Here is a 19,100-nt window from a genome sequence, read left to right on the forward strand (position 1 = left end):
CTGTGCCTGGAGCCTGCTTCAGATTCTATATCTCCCTCTCTCTCTGCTCCTCCCCTGCTTGCATGCATGCACACACGTGCTTTCTCTCCCTCTCAAAAATAAACATTAAAAAATTTGTTTTAAATAAATAAACATTTAAAAAATAAAAAATAAAACTTCTATGAACATTTGTGCATAAGTCCTTATGTGAATGTATGGTTTCTTTTCTCTTATGTTAATATTTAGGACTTAAATGAATCATGTGCTAGGTGTATATTTAGCTTATTAAGAAACTGCCAGATTGCTTTCCAAAGTGATTGCAGCATTTTACATTCCTACCAACAGTGTGTGAGAGTTCCTGTTTCACCTCCTCAACAATGCTTAGTAATCTTTTTAATTTTAGTCGTTCTGATTGTTGCAAATGACATCTCATTGTGAATTTAACTGTATCTCCCTAATGACTAATGATGTTGAGCATCTTTTCATGTGCCTATTTGTCATTGATAGAGCTTCTTTGATGATGTGTCTATTAAAATATTTTGCCCATTTTCATAATAAGCTATTTGTTTTCTTATAGTTAAGTTTTGAGAGTCCTTTACACATTCCAGGTACAAGTCTTTTATTAGATACATATTTTGTAAATACTTTCTCCCAGCCTGTGGCTTGTCTTTTCATTCTCTTCACAGTTTCATTTGAAGAACAGAAAATTTTTAATTTTGATCAAGTCTTTTTTACGATTCTTTCGTGTCATATTTAGGAAATTTGCCTAATCCAAGGTCACAAAGGTTCTTATATAGAGATCTGTGTTCCATTTTGAGTTCATTCTTGTGTATGGTGTAAGGCATGCATCAAAGATTTTTGTTTCATTTTTGTTTTCACATGTGAATATCCAGTTATTCTAGCACCATCTGTTGAGCAGATGAATTGCCTGTGCAATTTTGTCAATGGTAAATTGTTTATATAAGTGGGGTTCATTTCTGGACTCTCCATTCTGTTCCATTGACCTATTTGTCTATCTTGACAACAATACCAAACTGCCTTGCTAAATACCTAGCTTTACAACAGATCTTGATGAAAAGTCACATTTGGCCTCTAACTTTGTTCTTCTTTTACAAAGTCATTTTGGGTACTCCAGGTCCTTTACATTTTCATATGAATTTTAGAAACAGATTGTCAATTTCTACAAAAACAAAAAAACAACAAACAACAACAAACAACAAAAACCATGATTGGGAAGGCTTTAAATATATACACCAATGTGGGAGAAACGACATTTTAACAGTATTGAGTCTTACAACCCATGCACCTGGTACATGTTTATGTCTCCTTTCTCTCAGCTCCTTTGTAGTTTTAATTATGTAAGTCACATTCATTTTTTGGCAGATATATTCCTATTTCATATTTTTGATGCTGTTGTACATAGTATTATTTTAACTTCAATTTGATTATCCATTGTTAATATATAGAAATGTAATTTTGGTATAGTGTTCTTGTGTCCTACAACCTTGTTAAATTTATTTATTCTAGGAGATTTTTCCTGCATGTTCCATCAGATCTACATAGATGATAATAGAGATATACCATCTGTGGGTAAAGGCAGTTTTACTTCTTCCTTTCTGATTTGGTTGGCATTTATTTCTTTTTCTTAATTGATTGCACTGACTGAAACCTCCAGTACAATGTTAAATAGAAATGTTGAGAGTGAATCCCCTTGTTTTGTGTCTGATCTTAGGGAGACAGCATTCAGTCTTTCACCAATAACTCCAAGTTAACTGTAGGTTTCTCATAGATGCCCTATATCAGATTGAGAAATTACAATTCTATTCCTACTCTGCTAAGATTTTTTTTTATTAGAAAATTATATATTAGATTTTTGTCAAGTTCTTTTTGGGTGTTGATCAAGATGGTCATGCAGTTTTTCTTCTTTTAGGTTATTAGTATTATGAATTACATTGGCTGCTTTGTGAGTGTTAAACCAATTTTGTATTCCTGAGATATACTGTACTTGGTCATGATGTATTTTCTCTTTTACATATTACTAGGTTTAATTTGCTAAAATTTGAATTTTTGCATCTATGTTCCTGAGGGATGGATATTGATCTGCAGTTTTCTTGTCTTGTATTTGTCTTGTTTTGGCATCAGGGTCTCCTAGAATGAGTTAGGAAATATTCTCTTTTTTCAATTTTCTTGAAGAAGTTGCATGAAATTGCTATTATATCTTCCTTAAATATTTGATATAATTCACTAATGAAGTCATTTGGGTCTGGAGTTGTTTGGGTTTTTTTTTTTTTTTTTGGTTTTTGTCTTTGGAAGGTTTTTAAAAAACAAATTCAGTTTCATTAATAGATATAGGGCTATTCAAACTATATCTTCCTGCGTGAGCTTTAGTATTTTGTGTGTTTAGAGAAATTTGTCCGTTCATCTAAGTTGTCAAATGTATTGGCATAAGATGTTCATAATATTCCCATAGTAAATTTATATTTGTTGGGACCTCTGGGTGGCTCAGTCGGTTAAGCATCTAACTTCAGCTCGAGTCATGATCTCACAGTCTATGAGTTTGAGCCCCAGGCCAGGCTCTCTGCTAACAACTCAGAGCCTGGAACCTGCTTCGGATTCTGTGTCTCCCTCTGTCTCTGCCCCTCCCTCACTCATGCTCTGTCTCTCTCTCTCTCAAAAATAAACAAATATTTTTTTAAAGTTTTTTTTTTTTGAATGTTTATTTTTGAGACAGAGAGAGAGAGAGAGAGAGAGAGGGAGCGCGAGGGGGAGGGGGGACAGAGAAAGGGAGACATGAATCTGAAGCAGGGTCCAGGCTTATTAGCACAGAGCCCCATGTGGGGCTCGAACTCACAAACTGCGAGATCATGACCTGAGCTGAAGTCGGACGCTTAACCGACTGAGCCACCCAGGCACCCCTAATAAACAACTATTTTTTAAAAAACTAATACTTGTAGAATCTGTAGTGATGTCATCTCTCTCATTCCTGATATTGGTGATTTGTGTCTTCTTTCCTTTTTTCATAATTAGTCAGGATAGAGATTTATCAATGTGATTGGTCTCAAAGAACCAAATTTTGTTTTCATAGATTTTTTTCCTATTGTTTTTCTATGTTTATTTCATTGATGTGAGGTTAGCTTTATTATTTATTTTATTAATTCTTTTCTTCTGTTTACCTTGAGTTTAATTTGCTCTTTTTTTCAAGTCACTGAAGGTGAAAGCTAAGATTGTGACCTTGAGAACATTCTACTTTTCTTATATAGGCATTTAATATTATAAATTCTCCATAAGGACTGCTTTAGTGGCATTCTCAAATTCTTATATGTTGTGTTTATATTCTTTGAGTTAAAGGTACTTTCAGATTTCTTCTTTGATTCCTTCTTTGAACCATGGTTGGGGTTTTTTTAGAAGTGTGTTATTTAGTTTCCAAATATTTGAACATTTTCCAGATATCTTTATATTATTGATTTAAGATTTAATCCTGTTGTAGTCATAGAATATATTTTCTATGTCTTGAATCCTTATAAATTTATTGAAACTTGTTTTACAACCCAGAATAGAATCTTAGTGTCCATGTGCACTTGAAAAGAATGTGTATTCTGCTCTTCTTAAGTATAGTGTTCTAGTAAATCTCAAACCAAGTTAGTTGATGATGTAGTTCAAGTCTTATGTATCTTTAACTGATTTTCTGCCTCATGGTATATCAACTATTAAGAGCAAGGTACTGAAATCTCAGACTATAATTGAGAATTTGTCTATTTCTCCTTGCATTTCCATCAGTTTGAGGTCCCATATTTTGAAACTGTTATTAAGTGTATAAACTCTTGGAATAATTATATCCTCTTGACTAATTGGCCTTCTATAATTATGAAATGACCTTCTTTATGATAATATTCTTTGCTGTACAATTTACTTTGATATTAATGTAGACAATCCAAGTTTGTTTTTGTCTAATTTTAGTATATTATGTTCCATAATTTTATCTTTTTTTTAATGTTTATTTATTTTTGAGAGAGAGAAGGACAAAGCATGATGGGGGAGGGGCAGAGAGAGAGGGAGACACAGAACCCAAAGCAGGCTCCAGTCTCTGAGCTGTCAGAGCCTGACACAGGGTTCAGACCCACGAACCATGAGATCATGACCCAAGTCAAAGACGGACTCTTAGCCGGCTGAGCCACTCAGGCGCCCCCATAATTTTATCTTCAGTCTAATTGTCTTTCTCTAGTTGAGGTGAATTTCTTGTCGGCAACATACAGTTGGGTTAGATTTAAGTCTGTCATCTTGCTATTTTCTGTTTGTCCCATTTTTTCTTTGTTCCCTTTTCCCTCCTTTTTATCATTTCTACTGGATTGTTTTTATGTGTCTTTTTATCTCCTTTGTTGGCTTATTACCTATAATTCTCTATTTTGTTATTTTAATGGTGTCTTAGGGTTTATACTATAAACCCTTTATACTATAAACCCTTTGACTTAGTCTACCTTCAGTTAATATTATACCACTCCACATATAGTATAAGAACTTCACAATGTCATTCCTTCCTTCCTAGCCTTTATGCTTCTGTTGTCATACATTTCACTTATACATGTTATAAGCCCCACAGAACATTATTATTTTTTTGTTTAAAAAGTTGGTTTAAATATTTTCTTTATTTAAAAGAGATTTAAATAATATGAAAATAGTCTTATCATATTTGCCCCTGTAAACATCATTCCCATTGTCCTTTATTCCTTTGTGTAGATCTAGATTTCCATTTGCTATCATTTTCCTTCCCTCTGAAAGACTTCCTTTAATAATTCGTGGAGAACATTGGAGTGCAAATCTGCTGATGATTAATTCTTTCAGTTTTTGGTTTTGAAAGATATTTTCACTGGTGCAGAATTCTACCTTGACAACTTTTTTCTTTACATACTTTAAGTATGTTGTTTCACTTTCTTCTCATGTGTCTTTTTTTCCTCCAAGAAATCTGTCATTCGTATCTTTATTTTTTCATACTAATATGGTTTTTTCCTACATCTAAGATTTTTCACTTTACCTTGGTTTTGGTGTGTGTTGGTGTAGTTTTCTCTGTTTCTTGTGTTTAGTGTTCGTTGAATTCTTAGATCTCTAGCTTTTTAGTTTTTCAAAAATTTGGGAAATTTAGGGCTGTTATTTCTTCAAATATTCTTTCTGTCCCTGCTACAATCTGCTTTCCTATAAGGAGTCAATTTTTTTAGATGGTTTCTATTCCTATGTGTACAAGTTCAGTCATCTTTTCATCTGTAATATCTAATCTGTCATTAATCCCATGTAGTGTATTTTTCATTTCACATATAATTTTCACATCTAGAAGTTCAATTTGTTTTTTTTATATATATCTTCCCTGTCTCTACTTAACTGTTTAAACATGTAAAATACAATTATAAAAACTGTTCTTCTCTACTAACTTAACATCTGTGTCAGTTCTGGGTTTTGATTGATTATTCTTCTCATTATGGCCCATGTTTTCCTGACCCTTCACATACCTAGTAATCTTTAATTGGGTGTCAGACTTTGTGAATTTTACCTTGTTGCATGCTACCTGTTTTTGTATTCCTATACATCCTTTAGTTTTGTCTTCTGGTACAATTAAGTTACTCAGAAACAGATTGATCATTTTAGATCTTATTTTTATGCTTTATTAGGTGGGTCTAAGCAGTGCTCAGTCTAGGGGTTTTACTGAAGCAAAACTCTTCTGAGTGCTTTACCCAATGCATCATGAATTATGAGTTTTCCAGGTTGGTTGGTGGGAGCAGGCACTGCCAGCCCCGTGTGAATGCCAGACCCTGTTCCTTTCAATATTTCTAGAGGATTCTTTCTCCAGATTCAAGTATTTTTCTTATACACATGCTGATCATTATTCTCTCCCCATATTTGTAAGGATCCCTCTGTTAATCTCCAGGATCCTCTCTCTGTGCATCTCTATCCTCTCCGGTAATCTCTCCTTTGAACTCTAGCTCCCTTGTTCTCCCCAGATCCTCAGCTCTATTTCCTCAACTGAGAGTCCACCAGGGTACTTCTGGGTTTCCGCTCCCTGCATGTCCTGGAAACTTTCTCAAAGCAATAAGCTGGGGCAATCATGGGCCTCACTTTGTTTCTTTTTCCCATTGATCAGATCTGATATCCTGTCTCTTGGAAATGATTATTCCATAGCTTTTTTTTGGTCTGTGTGGGGTTTTTTTTTGTTTGTTTTTTGTTTTTGTGTGTTTGTTGGTTGGCTGGTTATTTCAGGCAAGAGAATAAATCTGATCCCTATTACTCCATTTTGGCCAGAAGTGAAAGTTTAATAAATCATTTTTTTCCTCCTTCAAGGTCAGCTGGTGTTCAGGTGATCTAATCTGGGTTCTGAGTTGTTTGGGCTTGGCTGATTTCCTTTGTCTATACTTATATATATAATATATATGTTGTGTTTATATTCATTCAGTTAAAGCTACTTTCAAATTTCTTTTTTGATTTCTTCTTTGAACCACAGTTGGGTTCAATATATATACATACATGTATGTATATATATACATGCACATATGTATATATGTGCACGTATGTATACATACATGTGTGTATGTATATATACATGCACGTATGTATATATACATACGTGTATGTATATGTGTATGTATATATACATACGTGCATGTATATATGCATATGTATGTATATATACATACACATATATGTATGTATCTATATCATTTATGTACATATATATAAATGAATGAGGAATGTTTGGTTTAGCTTAAAGTGTGGAAATCAGCCTGAAAGTTTTACAGAGAAGTTAGTAGTAGCTATTGAGATCGTTTTGGATGAAATGCTACTAATTTCAAAGAAGTCATGGGTAAAGTGTTGAAATTTTCTTAGACCTAGCATCAATTTGTAGGGAAAGTGTGTATTTATAAAAGTAACTATGGAAATTATCATTTAACACCTTTGTTTTCTTATTTAAAAATTAGAGGACAATGTATATAAAAATATGCAAGAATCAAAGGAAACCCACATATCCAATCATCTGGATGAAATTGTTGCTGCTGTCAGCATTACACCTAGAAAGAAGATCCAAAACAAGCTGCCTCAGACAGCACTATTCCAGCCTCCTCGAGAGAAACTCCACTTCTGTGAAGAGAAAGCGAAGTCTTATTCTAGCAGTCACGAAGTAAGGATCCTTCATTTTCTACACCTGTGCTCTGATAATGAATGAGCGTCTAGGCTATATTTCTACCCTCTGGTACAAGAGAGTATATAGAGGATGAGTGGGTGTAGCCCCTCGGGGCTCCAAGCACATCACTTGGTACAGTCAACATTGTATTTGCTGAATGAATGCACAAATGAACAAACAAGTCTATCCTGACCTCTGGCAAGTGTGTACTAGACCACTGGGTTGTAGGTTTGATCTACTGCCATCTTTTTCCATCAGTGAATAAACATTTATTGAGCTCCCCCTAGTGCCAGGTCTAGGCACGGGAATATAACAAAGCAGACAAAGCTTCTCCTCTTGATCTTGTTTTCTGAAAGTTTTACTCATTCATTTGCTTATTCCATATGCATTTTTCTGCCACCACTTAGGTGTTGGGCCCTGTTTGTCCATCCATTTATTTCACAGATATCTATTGTATACCTAATATATGCCAGGTGCTGTGCAGGTGCTGGGGGCACGGATGGGAAAGCTAGCCTTTGCCTTGGAGGGACTCATGGTTTGATTGGGATGATAGGCAGGGGGACAGAAAATGGTAGTCAGTGTGATAAGTTCTGTGATGGACTCAAGTTTGGGTGAAATAGATGCAAAACGTAGAGGAAGGGGGAGGCAGTGGGCACAGAGGTGGTGAAAGGAGATCAGTTAAGGCATGCTTCTTGGGATGGGAGTGACTTGGCCTGCACTGATAACAGTGCTTAAGAGTTGGCCAGGTAAGAGAGAAGACGATAGTGTTCTGGGCAGGGGTAGCAGATATAGAATAGTATTCTGTATAGTATAGTATTATTAGCTATAGTCATAATGTTGTATGTTATATCCCCAGGACTTATTTATTTTATAACTAAAAGTTTATACTTTTTGACTGCCTTCACCCTTTTTACACACCCCCCAACCCCGTAGCAACCACCTGTCTGTTCTCTATATCTATGAAGCTTTTCGTTGTTGTTTTTTAAGATTCCACATATAAGTAAGATCATACAGTGTTTTTCTCTGATTTATTTCCTTAGCATAATGCCTCGAGTCTATCCGTGTTGTCACAAATGGCAGAATTCCCTTACTTTTTACAGTTGAATAATATTCCATTATATATATGTATCATATTTTCTTTATTTACTCACCCATCCATGGACACTTAAGTTGCTTCCATAGGATTCAGGCTTTAGTGACATAGCGCAGGAAATGAGGTTGGATTATGGAAGGAGCTGGGGCCCAGAGGGTGTTCAATGCCCAGAGAAGGAGTTTAGATTTCCTCCTAAAGGTATTAGAAACTCTCCTAGGATGATAAGTAGGAGTGTCACAAGCAGATTTGAGCGTCTGGAATGATCACTCACATAGCTGAGTGGAGGAAGGGTGAGAAGGGAGCAAAATTGGAGGAGGAAGTCCAGTTCAAAAGATATTTGTAATAATACCAGCAAGGAATTAGAAGAGCCTGAACTACATGTAGCAGGGACAGTAAAGATGCTAAGATCTTCTGGCAGGAATTTGGAAATGTGAATCAGGAAGACCTGGTGACTGAGGGGATGTAGGGGTTGTAGAGGCAAGAGTGAATCAGAGTGGATGTATACAATTCATGACAGGTCTCAGCCAACTTGGGTGACTAGAGGCTTGCCAGACCCTTTGCCATTAAATGAATACAGGCGGAAGAGCAGGATTATGGAGAGGAGGCATGAATTTGGTCTTGAATGTGTACTTATTCATTATGCAACAGATCAGTATGCACTATGTGCCAGGCTGTGTGCTAGGTAGGCACTGGGCTGGCAGCCTTTCTCAACCAGAGTCCTGCAAGAGAATTAAGCCTTAATGCCCTAAGGCATTCAATGTGTGTAAAGAATTAGCTTCTCTTCTATGGGTCTAGGATGGCACTAAATTATTTTCTGTGTTCTGCAGTTCAGTTGAGGCACCCCTGGATACCGTGGTGAACAACGCAGGCAGGTTGCATGGCCTCATGGAGCTGAGGGGCAGTCTGCATTGCAAATACACTAGCAAGCCAGAGACTATGTCAAGTGCTATTGAGGAAAGAGTGGGCCTGTCTATGAACAGGTGACGTAAGAGCTGAGACCTTAGGAAGTGAAGGAGCCAGCTTGGAGGAGTTAAGGGAAAAGAGTTCTAAGGAGAGGAAACAGCACATGTAAAATCTATGAGGTGGGCACAAGCAAGACATGTTTGAAGCGAAAAAGGAAGCTACAGACTGACGTGAAATGCAGTTGCAGAGGCAGGCAGTTCACTTAGGACCTTGCAGGTCTCCAGCTAAGTGCCGTGCGAGCCCTTAAAAGTGTTTTCTGGAAAGTATTAACATGATGTAATTTGCTTTTTAAAATAACCTTTTGTTGGCATTTTTTTTTTACTTTAAAATACTTCCAGACTTACAGAAAAGTTACAAGACTCACCAGTTGCTAACATTTGCTTTATTTCTGTGTGTGTGTGTCATTATTTTTCTCAATTATCTCAGGGTAAATTACAGATATTATAGATTTACCCCTAACTATCTTAGAGGATACTCCTACATACCCACAGGATCATGATTAAAATCAAGAAACTGGAGGAGCACTGGGTGTTGAATAGAAACCAATTTGACAATAAATTTCATATTAAAAAAATAAAATAAAATTAAGAAACTAATATTGGTATAACATTATTACCTAATCTGCTAACCTTATCCATATTTCTTGAATTATCTCAATAGCGTCTTTGGCAGAAAAAAAATCATACAGATCCATGCTCTGCTCTATTAATTCACATAGAATATAGTTGTGAAGTGTCTTTAGCCTTCTTTAATCTACTAGAACTATTCCTTGGCCTGCCTTTGTCTTTCATGATCTTGATATTTTTGAAAAACTTACTGTGTTAGTCTGCTCTGGCTGCCACAATACAACACCACAGACTGGGTGACTGAAGGAAGTTTAAGAGCAAGGTTCCAGCAGGGTCTGTGTCTGGTGAGAGCTCACCCCTTGGACTGTAGATGGCTGCCTTCTTGCTGTGTGCTCACATGGCCTCTTTGTGTTGGGGGGCAGTGGTAAAGAAGGGGGAGAGAAAGGTGACGCTTCTTATAAGGACAGTAATCCTGTTGGATCAGGGCCCCACCTTTATGACCTCATTTAACTTCAATTACTTCCTTAGAGGCCTGTCTCTAAATGCCACATTGGGGGTTAGAGCCTCAACATATGAATTTGGAGGGACACAAATATTCAGTCCTTCACAAGTACACTCCAATTATTTTGTACAGTATCTCTCAATTTGCTTTTTTCATGTGTGTCCTCATGATTAGATACAGGTTGTCCATTCTGGGCCAGAATTCCACAGACAAGACCTAGGGGTCTTTTTTAGTGATTCACAGCAGGACGCATATGGTGTCCTTTTGTCTCCTTACCGTGATGCTAACTTTGATCACTTGGTCCAGGTGCTGTCTGGCAGGCTTCTTCTCTATGGAATTACTATTCTTCCCTTTGTAATTAATAAGTATCTAGTGGGAAGATTCAGCAAAACTGTGTGTGTGTCCTTTTCCTCATTAAAATGTCACCCCCTAGTTTTAGCGTCCATTAATGATTCTCACTTGAATCAGTTATTACTACGATGTTTGCCAAATGGCAAATTCTCTGACCTCAGCATTCTTTCAATATTTATTTGGCATTTCTATAAGGAAGAGTGTTCCTTCTTTACACTCTATTATTCACTCATTTATATAAGTTATGGGCTCAGGAAATTGCTTTTGAAATGTATTACCATCTATTATAATCGTCAAAACATGAATTGTTTCATATTTGCCGGTATTTGCCCCTTCACACTGGCTCCCACCTCCTCGATACATCCCCATTGATCTTTACTCATTTCAGGCACAGCAAGATTTTTCAGATTCATCTTATACTTTCCCTGCTCCAGCTGTGGATTCTTAGCAAAGAATAGTGTTTAGACACCCAAGATTTGGGTATTAAAAACTCATTTTTATTTTTTTATTTAAAAAAATTCTTTTTTGAACATTTATTTATTTTTGAGAGAAAGAGACAAAGTGTGAGCAGAAGAGGGACAGAGAGAAAGGGAGACACAGAATGAGAAGCAGTCTCCAGGCTCTGAGCTGTCAGCACAGAGCCTGACGCGGGGCTCGAACTCACAAGCAGTGAGACCATGACCTGAGCTGAAGTCGGACGCTTAACTGAGCCACTCAGGCACCCCAAAAACTCATTATTAAATATATATATGGCCAGACCTACTGATCATCAGAGCTGCATATTTTAATGTTAAGGAGTTAAAGAAATTTCAGGTGGCCCAAGAATGGTTTTGTGAAAAGAACTCTGGACTTGGCCTCAGGGAGCTGAATTTTAAGTCTCGACTCTACCATTTGGTGATAAATCCTTTCATCTCTCCAGATTTACATTTCTTCTTTAAATTAAAGGGATCAAATTATATTATTTCCAAGGCACTTCCCAGTTATGAAATTGTCTGCCTACTTATACTTCTCTTCTGTCTGCCTCCTCCCCATGCCTGTTGGATGAAGCCACTGGAACTGGCAGAATAAAGATCAGAAAGCCAAAGGGATATTTGGAATGTGCATTCTAGCAAGTAAAAAGGTTGAGGGAGGGCAGGCTGCTCTTCTGTACCCCAGTTGCAGGTAGTGAGGACCCAGGCTACGATTGAGGGGCCTGACTTTCAGTCTACATAGCCCTCTTCTTAGAAATCTGTGGTTGGGATAGATTCATTGTCAGATCAGGTCCTCTCTCTTTTTGCTAGACTGTCCGTCTAGACTCCCAAGTGTTTTCATCATTTCTTTCTTTTTTCTTCACTGTATTCACTTGCTATGTCTCCAAGGAAGCCATTCCCTAAACTCCCAGCTTTAGCTGGACTCTATCTACAAAGAGACAATCCACTGCCAAGATGGCTCCCTCCTCTGATTGACTAATTGGGGTCAGCTATTGGTACCTTTCTACAAGGGCCTCTCTTTAGGCTTCCTCATAGCATGGTGGTTAGGTTATCAGTTTCCTAGGGCTGCCGTAGCAGAATACCTCAGACGAGGTGGCTTAAACATCAGAAGTTTATTTTCTCCAAGTTCTGGAGGCTACAAGTCCAAGATCAAAATGTTGGCAGGGTTGATGTCATTTGGAGGCTTAGCTTGAATACGGTGCCCTCTCCCCATGTCCTCACAATTTTTTTCTTTCTGCGTGCCCATCCCTGGTATTTCTTCCTCTTCTTATAAGGACATCAGTCATGTTGGGTTAGGGCTCTACCCTAACGGCCTCATTTTAACTTACCTCTTTAAAGACCTTCTCTCCATATACTGTCACATTTTAAAGTACTTGGGCCTCCAAAATTTGAGTTTAAGGGGCAGTGGGGACACAACTCAGCCCACAATTGTGTTCTGTTTCTAAGAAGAAACAGAAAACAGAAGCGGCCAGTTCCTTAAGACCTGGGCCCCCAAACTGGTACTGCATCATCCCATCCATATTCTATCAGCCAGTTATAAAGCCCAGATTCAAAGGGAAGGAGACAGAGATCCCCTATCTCTGGATGGAAAGAGTCAAAGGATTTTGGAGCTATATTTTAAAACTACCAGCCTTGCTTTGAGTGTATTGCTGCTCCGAGCTGACCTGAGCTGGACATACCAGCTCCCTGTTCTCTTGGTCCAGACACTGAACATAAATGGACTTCTCACTGCTTTAATGAAATCTGTTTGTCAGTTGCCAACCTCATTTGCTATGCTAACCCTAGGCTGCTAAGAAAGGTATTTGAATGGAGAACCAGAGAGCTTTATTTGAAAACTGCTACCACTTGCCCCCTGGTGCTTGGATGTGTAGTAGCTGTTCATAGATGGGCAGCGAAAGCCTAGGGAATGGTTAGATGTCTGTTCTACTTTTTCTATTTCTTCTTTATTTGTTATCTTTCTCATAAGGTACTAAAAGTTTAAATGTTATATCCATTTAAATATACTATAAAGTTTACTCATTTCTGTCAGGTATTGTCTATTTCACCCTAATAGATGAACCGCCCACGGCCCAAAACAGATCTTTGTCTATTTTCTTCTCTGATGTATCCCTGGAACCTAGTAGGTACTCAGGAAATATACACTGAATGGACAAAAATGCTAGTTGACTTTGTGCTTTGTGACTCTGTGTTTTCAAGTCATCTAGCTCGTAAGCCCATTTTCTGTCCGTCACAGTATGAACAGGCTGTCCGCGAGCTTGTACGCTGCATGGCGCTGACGAGAATTTGCTATGGTGACTCACACTGGAAACTAGCAGAGGCACATGTTAATCTGGCCCAAGGCTACCTCCAGCTGAAAGGTGAGTTCATCTCCAATGGTGGCGGGAGGGGGAGAGGTAACAATCCATGGGTTTCTGCTCTTTCATGCAAATGTGACTCACACGTAACTAGAAGGATTCAGTTTTCTTGAATATTCTCCTCTCCACCCATTGAGTAGCCATCTCATTTCAGAAAAAGTGAATGAGATTTTTTAATATAATATATAAAAAAGAGAAGGAAGATTTTAGCCCTTTGGAGGGCTTTGGAGAGCCCTTTATTTATGATCTTAAAAGTAGGGTTCTTGGGAGAGAATTGTTAGCTTTGAAGGTATTGCAGAAGGGGCCCAAGGCATGGAGCGTGGGCCTACAATGGGATCCATTCACATTTGTTTTGATGGAGAATTTCTTGCCTGTAAGCAACACCCCTCCCCCAAAAAAAAACATAAATAAGAGATGAAATCAAGCCAGCAGTAAACAAAAGTTCATGTATTGGCTCATACAACTTGAAAACGCAAGGGTAAAACTTGCTGTAGACAACCAGGTGTCTACACAGGTTAAACCAGGTGTTCAACCAATGTCATCAGATTTGTTTCTCTCTTAATCTACCCCTTGGCTCTGTTTTTCTCTGCATGGACTTTGTTCTTACCCAGGCTTTGCCCATCTGGCAGCAGCAAGGCTTGCAGAAGTTTTATTTAGACTTCCTTCATCAGCATTCCCAGGGAAAAAAAAAAGAATGTCTTTTCACCAAAATCTCAGGAGTTGGGGGTTCTATTGGGGCTGACTTGGATGGTAGGTCAAAGGCAAGGAATAGTCAGATGATAGATCTGCCTTTTGGCTCCACTAGATCCTGGAGGACAGGCTGACCTTGGCTAAATCACATGGATTGGGTATACAGGGGCTGGGCATTCTCAGAAGGAAACGAAGGAAGGAGGAATGGATGCAGGGAAGGCAAAAAACAACAGGATATCATGTCTTCTCCTTCTCCTTCACCCAGGACAAGGTGTACAAGAGTACATCTCTGTACTCCCTTTCTTCAAAGTGATGATAATGATGGTGGTACTAACTTCCCAGGATGGATCCAGTGAATAAATAAAATAACGAAGTGGAAAACACCACAGTGCTAAGCACAGAATTGCCACCCAATGAATTTGGTCAAATCTGATTATTAACTGGTCCCACTTGTTAGATCAAAGATTTTTAGAGCCAGAGGGGACCCTGGAGATCACCTAGTTCAAACCCCAGAACCCCCTCCTATATTTTTAGATCCAGAGGAAACAAATGAGTTGAAACAACTTATCCAACTTATAATGTTAGTAGGGTTTTGGATGCCAGCACCAGTGGCCTCTGGCATCTGGGATTTCAAATAATGTTTTTCTTCCATAGGCTGCTCCCTTTTTGCATGATAGTCTTTCTTTCTCAAGTTAAAGTGAGAGCGGGTACCTGGGTGACTCAATTAAGTGTCTGACTCTTGATTTTGGCTCAGGTCGTGATCTCAAGGTCATGAGAGCCAGCCCCTCATAGGACTCTGTGCTGAGCATGGAGAGGACTTAGGATTCTCTCTCTCCCTCTGTCTCTGCCTTTCTCCTGCTCATGTACTCTCTCTCAAAATAAATAAAAAAAATTTTTAAGAAATACAATGCACCACTAACTTTTGTAATATTGTATGTGTAATTGGCACTAAAAAATCACTGTTAGGTGGATTAAATATGTACTTTAAAAAAATTAGACAATCTATAAGAGTTCCCACATGAAGGACATACCTTGGAATTTCTCCATCAGAAAGTATGTTCTTCCATTTTATAGACATCAGAACAGCATTAATTTTGTATTTTGGCAGCTTCTTAGAGATTCTGAGATACACTTTCATATAAAAAAAAAAAAAAGACCAGGGGTGTATAGATGTGGATAGAATGAAGGACGTCAGTGTGGGGGGAAATGGTTGGGAGTATGGAGAAGTGAAAAGCCCTGAAACCTAACTGGCAACCCCCCTTGCCACCCTTACTACATATTAATTAAGCCCATGGAAGAACCCTGGAACACAGTGGGGAATTCGTTCTTGGTAGAGATTATTTTCCTTGATGTTGTCCCATGTTGTCATATTAGCCAACAAACTTATAGGAATAAGATTGTAGCACATTAACCCATTCTGTCATTGGAATTGTATTTGTAAAGTGTTTTTAGAGATCATTGTATTTTTATTATGTTAAAATAACCCTCTAAAGTTATGATTATAGATGGATAAGCAGAAGATTCAGAATTTTTAGTATTAAGATTGCTGTCACACAGCCAGAATGAAAATTCATGAATATCTTATTTCCTGCCCAGAATGCTATAGTCCTTGCATTCCGTTTGTTTTCTTATAATTATTTAGAACATATTTCATATCTGATATTGGTGAGGTTTCAAAATTGTTCAATTCCCGCTTATGCTGTTTAATTTCTAGAAAGACCATTTGGGGGAGATTTATCTTGAGTACTAGGTGTAAGCCACTGCTTTGTTTTTACAGTCAGGACAATATTTCATGCTGCCCTGATATATCTCTATGTGTCACTTGACAGTCTGTGGAGGAGACCTAATTTTATTTCCTGGCCATAGATCATTATGGTCATGTGCCCTGCTGACATGAAAGAGAAACTGAGACCTCTTTTCCTTTGTCCACAGGACTGTCCCTGCAAGCAAAACAACATGCAGAAAAAGCCAAAGAAATCCTCACCAACTCCATCGTGCCTCCCTATAACGACAATACAGATGTTTTCAAGTGTTCAATTGAGCTATTCCATACCATGGGGAGAGCCTTACTCTCCCTTCAAAAGTATCCTTTTGCTTCTAATATTTACACGTAGAAATGCCATTCATAATGCCTACGTTTAATTTTTCAAGGCCAAATCAAAAGCTGACAGATGACTCGGAAAGGGTGATGGGAAGTTTAAGAGCCAAGGATGTCCCAAGAACTGGGGTCCCAGAATCTAGAACTATGTGTGACGTTTCCTGAACACAACTCAGGTTTAAAGAAGCTTCCGAGAATTTGACAAAGGCAGAGACACTTGCAAAGGAGCTGCTGCAATGTGGAAGGATTGTAAAGGAGGAATGGATAGAAATTCAAGCACGGATCAAATTGTCATTTGCACAGTAAGTTTCCGGTTTAGGATGTTTTGAATACATGATGGCAGGAGGTTCTGGCAGAGAACCCGCCTGCTTTCAGGCAGAAGGAGCTTCTCCCATGATGCTGTGTCCATGGCTTCTCCATGGCCACTGTCCAGAAGCAAAAGAGGACCATGGTCATATCAGAGCATCCACAACCAAGGCACATACATCGTTGATGCAATTATATATACATATACATTTACACACATGTAGATAGATAGATAGATAGATAGATAGATAGATGGTGCAATTACATACATGTGATGAAATTATACATTCACTCCTGGGTCCTAGAGTTCTGATGTCACTCCTTTGACTTTCTATTTCTTGCCTGCTCTCCTGAACCCCCTCCTCTGTATTTAAATCACCATATATTTCATACCACAGAGAGGAAGAAGATATTTGTCATACACATAACTGGCAAAGGACTTATATCTAGAATCTGTAAAAAAACTCCCATATATCAATAAAACAAAGACAGACAACAGAATAGAAAAGCAGGCAAGAGACTTCACACACACACACACACACACACACACACACACACAGATGCCCACATAGCTAATAAACATCCTAAATGTTCCATTTCATCAGTCATCAGGGAAATTAAAATTAAAATCAGAAGATACTACTACATCTCCACTAGAATGGCTAATTTTTTAAAAGGACTGATAATATCAAGTGTTGGTAAGGATGTCATGCTCTTATATGGTTTCTCATATGTTGTAGTTTAGAATGTATTTGGTATGACTACTTTAGAAAATGGTTTGGCTTCATCTTCTAAATTTGAATATTTGCCTACTCTGTGACACAGCAGTATCACTCCTAAATATAACACAAATGCACACATATGTTCATCAAAAGAAATAGCCAAGAATGTCCAAAGCTACGTTATTTATAATAGCCAAGAATTGGAAACAACCCAACTGTTCATCAAAACTACTATAGATAAATGGGTGATGGGCATTGAGGAAGGCACTTGTTGGGATGAACACTGGGTGTTGTATGTAAGCCAATTTGACAACAAATTATGTTTTTTAGAAAAGTACAATAGATAGGGGCACCTGGGTGGCTCAGTTGGTTAAGTGTCCAACATTAGCTCAGGTCATGATTTCACAGTTTGTGAGTTCGAGCGCCATGTCAGGCTCTATGCTGACAGCTCGAGCCTGGAGCCTGTTTCAGATTCTGGGTCTCCCTTTCTCTCCCCCTCTCCCACTCACACTCTGTCTCTCCTTCTCTTTCTCAAAAATAAATAAACATTAAAACAAAATTTTAAAAAAGTACAATAGATAAAATTGTGATCTGTTCATTCATACAAAGAAAATGATCAAACTGCTCCTTTGCCTAACATCACGGATGACTCTCACAAACATAATGCTTAATGAAAGAAACCAGACCCAAAAGAATTCATACTGTATGATTCCATTTATGTAATGAGAAGAGGAAGGAGGTAATGACTGGGAGTGCCTGGTAGTCCAGAATTTCTTCCTGTCTAGAAGTAGATATTCTGTCTTGTATTGTAAGACAGGAAATAAGCAAGTCAAGGGTCCAATATCGGACATTTATTGCATTAAGTTACTAGAACTTAATGTTGAGTGGTGTTGCTGCAAAAGAGGGTAAATTATCCTCCGCCAGAATCCGGCACCTCCTCTAAGAATTCTTTCCAAATCAGCAGTACTAAATCTTGCCGGCAGATGGCGCACCTTGTACACATCTGTGCTGAATATCCAACAAGAATTAGAGTCCATGTTCCCAGCTGGCCTACAAAGTTACTTTGTGTTTAGCTGAGTTGTCTTAAACTTTGCCACTTCTTTACGTCCAGGTTCTCCACAGTGACATAGTCACTGGAACTTGCATGTTTGAACTGTGTGGTTTTCATTGGATCACTGTGCTTTGTTTCCTCGATTATGAATGCTTTGCCCAAACGGGTCTGCCTCAGAAATTTGTGTGGCTTTGCTTTCGTACATTTCCGTAGTTACATTCACAACCACAGAGGCCTTTTCTTTTACAAGGTCTTGGTGGTCGAAGGCCAGGATAATTTCTCAGACAGCTCTCGTGGGATTTATGTGCCTCTTAAAAGGGCATCTTTCATGTCCTCTTCCTCCTTCTGCCTCGCCTTTTATGGTGCCCATCAGGCCAAGCCAGTTCTTTTCTCCTCGGGCTGACAGATAAATGCTGCCTGGTGACTCATGCTCTCTGCCTTCTCTCCCTCACTGTGGGCTGAAGCTTTCCCTTCTACCTGCCCTCCTCTGTGCCAGAACTACTCCATTCACTAACTTTTCATTAACTTTGGAGAGTGAATCCAAATCATGCTCCTCTGTGCAGATTTGTTTTTCTAAACATGATACAGAAACTCAGTGGTGAACATGGGCGAACTCTTCCCCTGTGTTAAGAATTATTTTCTATTGCCGGTTACTGCTGCTGCAGAACGTGTGACCTGTCCAGGCTTTCCCTTGGACTGTGCGACAGGCCATCTTTGGAGTCTTCTTTGGAGCACTTGGCCTGGCATTGCTGTGTTGAACTGGCTCTCAGGTGCACTGTGGAAACTAGAGTAT

The 19,100-nt window shown here is 38.4% G+C and overlaps 2 protein-coding genes across 10 annotated transcripts in view; one reads left to right on the plus strand and one right to left on the minus strand.

Moving 5' to 3' along the window:
- Positions 1-10,201, minus strand: part of LRRC28 (leucine rich repeat containing 28) — a 179,139-nt gene extending 168,938 nt beyond the window's left edge. The window contains exon 1 of the mRNA XM_049614028.1: positions 10,015-10,201. The gene's annotated coding sequence lies outside the window, so the exon portion shown is untranslated. The remainder of the gene's footprint in view (positions 1-10,014) is intronic.
- TTC23 (tetratricopeptide repeat domain 23) overlaps positions 1-19,100 on the plus strand; it is a 105,517-nt gene that overhangs the window by 16,561 nt on the left and 69,856 nt on the right. For all 9 annotated transcript variants that reach the window (XR_007453902.1, XM_049614017.1, XM_049614016.1 and 6 more), the window contains 4 exons: positions 6,939-7,138; positions 13,320-13,443; positions 16,063-16,213; positions 16,405-16,530. Coding sequence is in view for 8 of the 9 variants with exons in the window: in XM_049614015.1 (XP_049469972.1) it covers positions 6,939-7,138; positions 13,320-13,443; positions 16,063-16,213; positions 16,405-16,530 (601 nt within the window). In the remaining variant the exon portion in view is untranslated. The remainder of the gene's footprint in view (positions 1-6,938; positions 7,139-13,319; positions 13,444-16,062; positions 16,214-16,404; positions 16,531-19,100) is intronic.

This window comes from Panthera uncia (genome assembly GCF_023721935.1).
Source record: "Panthera uncia isolate 11264 chromosome B3 unlocalized genomic scaffold, Puncia_PCG_1.0 HiC_scaffold_1, whole genome shotgun sequence".
Classification (NCBI taxonomy): Eukaryota; Metazoa; Chordata; class Mammalia; order Carnivora; family Felidae; genus Panthera; species Panthera uncia.